The 8,987-nt window shown below is 42.2% G+C and overlaps 1 protein-coding gene across 1 annotated transcript; it reads left to right on the plus strand.

Annotated features, from left to right (window-relative positions):
• Positions 1-401: 401 nt before the first annotated feature.
• EXOSC10 (exosome component 10) lies at positions 402-8,851 on the plus strand (the record flags this gene model as incomplete). Its single annotated transcript, XM_010012053.1, has 15 exons — positions 402-538; positions 998-1,121; positions 1,672-1,776; positions 2,192-2,357; positions 3,103-3,214; positions 3,489-3,564; positions 3,685-3,795; positions 4,084-4,227; positions 4,562-4,752; positions 5,479-5,635; positions 6,263-6,411; positions 6,703-6,753; positions 7,415-7,526; positions 8,188-8,229; positions 8,773-8,851. Coding segments are annotated over 15 exons (1,756 nt in total), but the record flags the coding sequence as incomplete, so codon positions are not given.
• Positions 8,852-8,987: the final 136 nt, after the last annotated feature.

Below are 8,987 nucleotides of genomic sequence, written 5' to 3' on the forward strand. Positions count from 1 at the left end.
CGTTCCAGGGCATGTGGCGGTGGTCTCACCATCAGCTACCTTGTGTTTAACCCGTGCACGCTGCTGCTTCCGAGGGAGGGAGCGCCAGCCGGTTCTCAAGCAGGAAGCATGTTGGTTTTGTTGTTTGGGGTGGGTTTTCTTGGTTAATAAAGTAATTACTGCGTTCCTGCTTTCTAGACTGAGGTTTAAGTTTTATTGTTAGATTTTCATCATTTTATCGGTCTCTGCATAGACAACATGAACTAAATGACTGTAAACTCAATCCCATTGAAAAGCCCCATGGTGGGAGACCCGTGCAGTGCAAGCAAGCTAGGAAAAATGTGTTTCTGCCAAATAGTACCCGGAGTAAATGGAGGAACAAAATACCTAGAAAATGCTAATAACGTGGCGTTCTTGCACAGTATGCTCTTGGCACAATGGTAGAAGCAACAAAGGCATCTAACGGGCTTCCTCAGCCTGGCGATGAGTACGACTTCTACCGATGCTTCCCTGGCTTCCGGGTGTACTGTGAAACACAGAGTGACCGTCTCCTGGACTGGTAAGAATGCTTCTGTGTCTCTGGGTCCTTGCTAATAGCTTCCAATCCAAAACAGCAGGTAGCACCCTTCTTTAGAGGCTATAGACTCGTAAATGAAAAGATGGCTGATTGTACATACCTAATTGTAGCTACTTTTCTAGCACTTGATAGTTTAAGGAACAAGCTTAAAGAGAGACTTTTGTAATTACGTTGATAAGGAGCTGTGCAGGGAGCAGAGGCAGATATAAAACGCATCAGGCTATCGGTTTTAAAAGTCACATAGTTCCTAAGAAATGAATTCTAACACTTAATGCTGTACAGGAGTGTCTTCTATTCGCTGCTCACGCAGTGTTATCTATAGGACGTGCATTTGGTTTATTTTCACACCTTGAAGATGTATAAAGTTGAAGGGAATTGGATGGTGTAGTGTTCAACATGCCTGCTTTCAAACTGCTAATAGCTGTACTGTTCTCTTGTAAGCATGAGCAAAGTGATGCAGTACTATGGCTGCAGGAGCCACATGAAAGATCACAGCAAAGTGACAGACCTGGAAGATAAATTTGACATGTTGGTGGATGCCAACGATGTCATTCTGGAAAGAGTGGTAAGCAAATCATTTCTGGTCGTTGCTCTTACAAACTGTTCAGTTACCACATTGCAAGAATGTCAGTGGTAGTACATCCACAGTTACATTTAGTGTTTCCTCAATCTGGTGGGTTTCCTTTTTATTCCATGTGCTAGGCCAGTGGTTACAGCAGCCGAGGCAGATGGGTTATTGCCCAAAAGGAAGGAAATAATAATATGCTTCATTGAGAATAGGTTAATGGTTGGACTTGATGATCTTAAAGGTCTTTTCCAACCTAAATGATTCTATGATTCTGTGTGACTTGTGAGGAAATCAATACAGTTTGGCCTAAAACCCCACAACCTGAGAACAGGTCTGTAAATTCATACTGCTGCTTCTCTGAGGAACCTTTTCCTACCCCTGATGTTCAGCATATTCCTCCCACATTTGTCTGTCTCGTGTTGCACAGAAGTCAGGGGAAATGGCTGTGCAAATACCTATCTGTGTGATTTTATTCAGTCTCTTTGGAGGGGCTGAGTGTGGTAATTTAACAGGGGTTTGGTTTTCACCTTGCTTTTCTGGAATTTAGGGTATTTTATTGGATGAAGCATCAGGAGTAAACAGAAACCAGCAGCCAGTCCTCCCTGCTGGCTTACAGCCTCCACAGACGATCGTTTCCAGCTGGAACCGCAAGGTGAGGCCTCTGCCCTGCATGTGATGTGTTACCATAGCTTTTCCCAGCACTGGCACTATTAGTTTTCTAGTGGAATTGAGTAGTTAAATGTTTTGTCACAGTTTTTACACATCTGAATTCTCTCTTTTTTGCTTTTCCTATTTATTCAAACTTGATTCTGGATTCTGTGTGCTTTCAATTGCTGTTTCAGTTTCATGTAGACAACAGTGTTTCTTTTGCCTATTCATATGAATTCAGGATCTTGAATCAAAGAACTTTCCTTTGTAGGTGCTGGACTCGCTATAAAAGGGTGACTCAGTTTTGAGTTTGGGGTATAACTTTATTCCTCTGAATATTGGGTCAGGCTGAGTAGAAGAAACTCTGAATGTCTGTTAAATCATGTGAGTTTTACCTGTGGTTACCTTCTTTTAAATAGGTAGGAGACTCCCACAAGAGAAATCAAACTGAAACCTTCCGACTGCTTCATGCCAAGAATATCTCTCGACCACAGCTTAAATTTCGGGAAAAGATTGACAATTCCAACACTCCTTTTGTACCTAAACTTTTTATCAAGCCAAACGCTTTGAAACCTTTGCCTGAAGGTAAGAGGTTTAATTTTTGTTGGGAGACTTACTAAGAGTATTTGACACAAATCAGTCCTCACTGTCCAGAGGAGAAATCATTGACAACAGCTAACAGCAGGAGATACTGACCATTTAGGTGCAGTGAGCTCTGTGACTGTTGTTCACATACATGTGATGTAAGGGTAGGTCAGTATACAACATCTTCTTGGTATACAGTAAATAGTCTGTTCCAAGCAGATACATTGAGTTCTCTTTACCACCATTGAACGTACATGGTGAGAGTCACTCAGGCACCAGAAGTGGTCTTAACTAGTCTAGTTGGCTCAACAGATACTTCTTCCTAATTAGTTAGGAGCACCATATCTGTGGTTAGACCTACCTTTGCTTTGGGTGCTTTATCAAAGCCACCAGCATGTCGTTCTGCTGCTGGTGATTCATCCTTTGTCTGCACTGATGCTGTTGTACTTTTGGAAACTGGGAATGATTGAAAGATTTTTCTGAAGATTTTTCAATCTTCTTCCCAAATCTTGAGCAGAACCACCTTGTGTCTTCCTTGACAACAGCCTGGTAAAACCTAGTAACGGAGTTGTCATTGGAGGTGCAGACAGAAGTCTTACAGCAAAAGCTGCAGGTCTAAATTGTTAGCATTTTTGATACTTTAGGATTTTAATAGGATCTTGTGGTGGGTGGAGGGGAGAGAGTAGTAGGCTGAGAACATGTTGTGTGTGGGACCCAGTCCAGTTGTTCCATATTGGTTGTTCAGCCCTCACAAAAAGTGGACGGCAACGAAAGGAGCGCCCTGAGGACTTGGATGTGCCACCTGCTTTGGCAGACTTCATACACCAGCAGAGGACCCAGCAAACTGAGCAAGACATGTAAGACATTAAACTGACAGCAAGGTGCTTGGAGTACCACTGGTGAACATGCACTTGTATGGTTCCATTGTGCCGATGCTCTTCATGTGTGACAGCTCTGCATGTGTTTTGTGTCCTCACACTACGTTGCGTGTGACTCGTTTTAGACATCTGCAGATACTTAAACCTGTGCTTAATCAGAGACACAATTTCTACTCAATAGGGAAACTGCCATAGCTCTGAGTCTCTGTGTTCTGAGATGACTGAAATTTAGTCGTCTTCCTAATTTCCACAGGTTTGCTCACCCTTACCAGTATGAACTGGAGCATTTTTCTCCACCAGATGGAGTTCTTCAGAAACCAGAACCCCAGGTTGGTGCCCACATTAGGTTAAGCTTACAGCAGATGTAGTCACCATACTCAGTGAATTTCAGAATTGAGGGTGGGGGTCAGGGGTGGGAATTGAATGTGCCTAATAATTTGCTTTGCCAGATGTACAGGCCTGTCAAGGAAACACCCTGTCATTTTATCACCACGCTGGATGAACTGGTAGAACTAAATGAAAAGCTTATGAACTGTAAAGAGTTTGCCCTGGATTTGGAGGTAATCAGACTGCCTTTTCCATTTAAACGTTATACATGTACTGTTAGTACGTAGGAGACCTTTATATTCTTCTAGTGTGTTTTGTAGTCTTCTCTTTCTTCTGCTTTTTGTACTTTCTGATACGAAAAGACAGTTCATGTCCTATCAGATAGTATCTATAAGGTAGATTTAAACCATGTCAATATTACATGTTTTCCAAAGGTTGTACTGGCTGCACATTTCATTCTGAATTTGATGGTGTTACTTCCATAGCTGATCTTAGCTTCCATCTCTCTCCCATGTTTTCAGCACCATTCCTACAGGAGCTTCCTGGGCCTGACATGTCTGATGCAGATTTCCACCCGAACAGAGGACTTCATTATTGATGTACTGGAATTGCGCAGCGACATGCACGTTCTCAACGAGACCTTTACAGACCCTGCAATTGTGAAGGTCAGCTGCCAAATCCACCAATTTACCATCAGAATTCCTTTTTATATTTGGTTTTTTTTCCCCTTAGTTTACATTTTGCTGAAGTTAACAGCACACTGTGTGCCCTGTCATGGTTACTTGACTCTACTTTCCTTTTATTTGTTTATGTGCCTGTTGCCTTGATGTAAGTGTGGCATTACTTGTCAAGAGCAGTTATTTAGCAGTTTTACACTTAACAGTGAAGGACAGAGGGAAAAGAAATCTGGTCCTAGACACATCAGTATGAATCCACAGCACAGCCAGCCTGGAGCAGAAATGTTCTTCATCTCATTCTCAGTTTGTTTTGCTTTTCAAGGTCCTTCATGGTGCTGATTCAGATGTGGAATGGCTGCAAAAAGACTTTGGTCTGTACTTGGTGAACATGTTTGATACTCACCAAGCTGCTCGGCTCCTCAATCTTGGCAAGCATTCTTTGGACCACTTGCTAAAGCTGTATTGCAACGTAGATGCTGACAAGCAGTACCAGCTGGCTGACTGGAGGATACGGTAAAAACTGACCCCTTAAATGGGCTGGAGCTGCAAGGAAGCACTTGTCCTTGTTTGTACTGTTAGAGCAGAAGCACGTTTCTAGTTGCAAGCCTCATACTTGTAGGTTAGTCTCAAAATGAACAAGCACAGCATTTAGCTGGCTGTGCTCTAAGTTCTTCTATGAGTGTTACATTTTCCCATGTTTCTTTAGAAAATGAGTTTTCTTGGGAAAATAAAGGATGATTAAGTAATGAAAAGCTCCTGGCTGCTCCATTCTTGGGAGCAGCACTTAACCACTGCAGTATTCTAGAGAAAGTCAGTATTTCCTCCTCTAGAGCCCCCACTAAAACGTTCAGTCACCCTCACTAGGTAGAGCAGTATACTGTTGGAGCAAGGAACTTGGGTGTACACATGAACCCTGCACAGCACAGAGGTCCCAGGTCTGCTTTATGTACGCTCAGCAGAGAGGGAAGAGTTACACAAATACCATAGCAAGCAGTTCTGCCATCTCAGTTAGCTCCATGACAGTCTTGCTCTCTGGCCTGTGAAGCCATCTGAATTGGGAAGCGCACAGCTTGTTACGGCTGTTGCCCAACAAATCCTTCAGTAAGGAAACAGAAGAATTTCCATATTAGTTCTTGGTGTGTTTTATGTGCAGTTTGCCCTAATATGTTTAGTAAGAGGAAAGTGACAGTTTAGTGGGGCAACTGCAATGTATTAGTGTAATTTTGGCTCTTTTTCTAGCCCTCTGCCAGAAGAGATGATGCAGTATGCCCGTGATGACACTCACTACTTGCTCTACATCTATGATAAAGTGAGGGAGGCGCTGTGGGAGAGAGGGAACGAGCTGCCCACTCAGCTGCAGATTGTGTGGCAACGCAGCAAGGACATCTGCCTGAAGGTAGAGCTTCACCTGCTTGGATTACCTGGATCAGAGTGTGGGCTTAGTAGGACAGAAAGTCCTTTGCCTGTTCTACGTCTGTAGCGTAGACACAGGTTTTCTTCCTCTTTGTGTGTCTGAAAACAGTTGTATAAACTCTTAACTCAATTGTGTGCACTTGTTCCACTAGCTGCCTTCTTGCTGGTTTTTGAATGCTATCACTCCTTGGCCTCCTGATGCTTTCAGGTGTGTCTTTTCCAAGAGAGATGTTACATTTCCAGTTCTACTGGATGTTCCTAGAAGTTCAAAGCCTAGCTGGAGTTGCACTAGGAGATAATTAATTACCTTGTGCCTGTGGAAAATACTATCTGTGAAAGTAGGCCTTGTCTAATGGAGTAAAGCTTGAAGATACTGTATGTCTAAAGCTGCTCCTGGAGTTTGTGAGGATGGTTTTCCATGAAAATGTGTGAGATGTATGTTTTTCAGGCATAGGCTCCCACCAGTAGTTTAGGGTGAAAGCTCCAAGACACATTGTACCTGAGTTGATTCAGTCCCCTTATGCCCATGTGAGATTCTATCTGACTCAAGCAAACTAGAAAGCACAAATCTGATTCTGATCAGGAGTGTTTCTTTTTTTTTCCTGTCCAGAAATACATCAAGCCCCTCTTTACAGATGAATCCTACCTTGAGCTCTACAGGAGGCAGAAAAAACATCTCAACACACAGCAGCTATCAGCATTTAGGTTGCTGTTTGCATGGCGAGACAAGATAGCACGTCAAGAGGATGAGAGTACAGGGTAGGAAGGCTTTTCTTAGTCACTGGCTTAATACTTCGATGAGTTTCTTGTATTGTTCCCCTCCTGCACCCAAGGTGGAACTACTTTGCTACCTGTAGAAATTGGTGTACTACCTCAAGCTGCTTCTTACACACAAGTCCTGTTATGTTAGCAGTATCTGGATCAGTTAATTTCTTTTTAAGTGATTCCATCTTTTCAGACCTTGCAATTGGGGCAGACTTGTGCACTTTGAAGGTATTTTTAAGAGTTTTTAACATTCTGTTACACTCACACTGCCTATTTGTGTTGTAGGTATGTGCTACCAAATCATATGCTATCGAAGATAGCAGAGGAGCTGCCCAAGTAAGTTTTATTCATCTTTGAGGAGCCTTGTTTGATTTTTAACATCCAACAAGTAATTTTCCTGGTGTGTGATTACTTCTGCAGTTGATCCCTTCCTTCCAGCTGTCAATACTGATTTTTTTGTAGTTGTTCAGTGTGGGAGAGAAATAAATAGCTATACTTATCCTTATCCTTAGAAGGATACAGCCACCTTCTGGGATACATTTCTCTCTCTGATTTTATTCCACTAATAAAACACATTCCTTTGTCACATGTTCCCTCTGAGATTCTGACAGTATTAAAGAGCAAGAGAGAGACAAGTTCCCCCATAACATGTATTTGGGTCTTTTTCAGTTCTTAAAGGGACTGGGGGGACTGCAAGGGGCAGATCCCTTAAATTACCCAATTTATACAACATTTTCCTCAAGCACTTGGTACTCATAATCTAATATCCATATTTGTGAATAATAAAAATGCATGAATTGGTGCTTTCTCCTTATCATCACAAACCTGGTACAAAAGATTTTTTAATCACAGAGAATAAACCCCAACAGATTAATCTGACTTGTGTTACTCTGTCACAGTCAGGACCGTGGTTTTATCTGGTTGGATGTCCTTTGAATACAAATGCCTAATGTATTGGCCATAAATATAGCACACTGAACTTTCCTCATCTCTTTAGAGAGCCCCAGGGCATCATTGCTTGCTGTAATCCAGTCCCACCACTAGTTCGCCAGCAGATTAATGAATTGCATCTCCTCATTCAGCAGGCCCGGGAGATGCCTCTTCTCAAGGTAGGAGTAGCTTGTACCACACAAGAGACTCATTTCTTGCTTTCGCTAAGCCAGGGACTGGAGCTAAATGGTGACCTGTGATGCTATGTATGCTGAAGTTTGCTTTTTGAACACTGTGAATATGGTGGTGTTTAGTACCGCAGAAAGATACATTGCAGCTTCTTGCCTGTCTCTTGTTGCTGTGTACTGGCTTACACACAGCGTAGTTTCCTGGAGAATTAGAGCAGTAAAAGAACAGACACTACTTGAATGTGGTGCAGTTACATTGCACATCATGTTTGCCTGCATGAGGAAGAAGTGGACCTTGTGGAATTTGTTCATCATGTAAATGGATTCATAAATCTTTTACAGCTATGGTGGAGCAAAAACAAAACCCCTAGGTGTGAGAGGTTCATTAGTTAAAATACAGCATCAGCATGTTGATATTAATACAGCCTTCCTCCTTCAGTGAAACAAAACCATTTGTGAGCATGTATGTGTCCTTTCTGTGTGAGGTGTTTAAATGTATCCATGTGCAAACGCTGCAGGAGAAGAGTAAAAAAATGTCATTTTATTAACCTGTTAGCTTGTAATAAATGTGTTGAAAATGCTGAGGAGGCGGCCAGCCTAGAAGAAATAGGGCAGGTGCATTAAGTGATTTTATCTTTCTCTCCCATTCTAGTCGGAGGTAGTCAAGAGGAGAGCACCTCCACCCGTCCCTGAGGTACTGTTTACATAATATTTGTTACCTAATGTCTTAAAGCCTTTGATCTCAGAGACAAATGCAGCAGAATTCTAGCTTCTAGTAAATGGTTTATTCTCATCCATTTTACATATCTCTCCAATTTAGCTTATTGTTACTTCTTTGTGCTAGGCCCATAACATTACCAGCTGTAAATGGGTATTTTATAAACCACCATAACAGCAGCCCTTAAGGCTTCAGCAGCAGACACTCCAGCTGCAGGACAGCTTCGTGTGTGTTGGTCTCTGTTGACTGATCTGTAAGAAGAGATGTTTCATTTCAGATGGGTTTCTAAGGCTGACTTGTTCACTGTCCTTGTATGTGTAAAGCATCCCTCCTAGCCAATGGGTGTTTGCACAGATAGCCTTTTGGTGCCAGATGCAGTGTGCTCTGCTATATTAAGAATATTCAGCCTCTGAGTTTCACCCCTTTAGTTGAATTTTCATTGAAGTATCTCTAATATGTGGAAACATTCACAGATTTAGAGAGCAGTGTATTAATGGTGTCTGTAATTTGAATCTGCAGAAGCCAGAGAATCCCTTCTTTGGGCCACATGACAGATCCCGGCATCCTGTGAATAATTTCCGGAACAACTCCAACTTGGGTAATTTGGACTTAACCTAAAAACTGTGCCCATAATGACATGGTGTGGCTTTGGCATGGGGAAATAAGCAGCCTTGAAGAAACTTGCAGTGAAATCTCATTACACAAAAGAGCAGTAAAATATATATATATATAAT

The sequence above is a fragment of the Nestor notabilis genome, unplaced genomic scaffold (genome assembly GCF_000696875.1).
Source record: "Nestor notabilis isolate BGI_N333 unplaced genomic scaffold, ASM69687v1 scaffold9933, whole genome shotgun sequence".
Classification (NCBI taxonomy): domain Eukaryota; kingdom Metazoa; phylum Chordata; class Aves; order Psittaciformes; family Psittacidae; genus Nestor; species Nestor notabilis.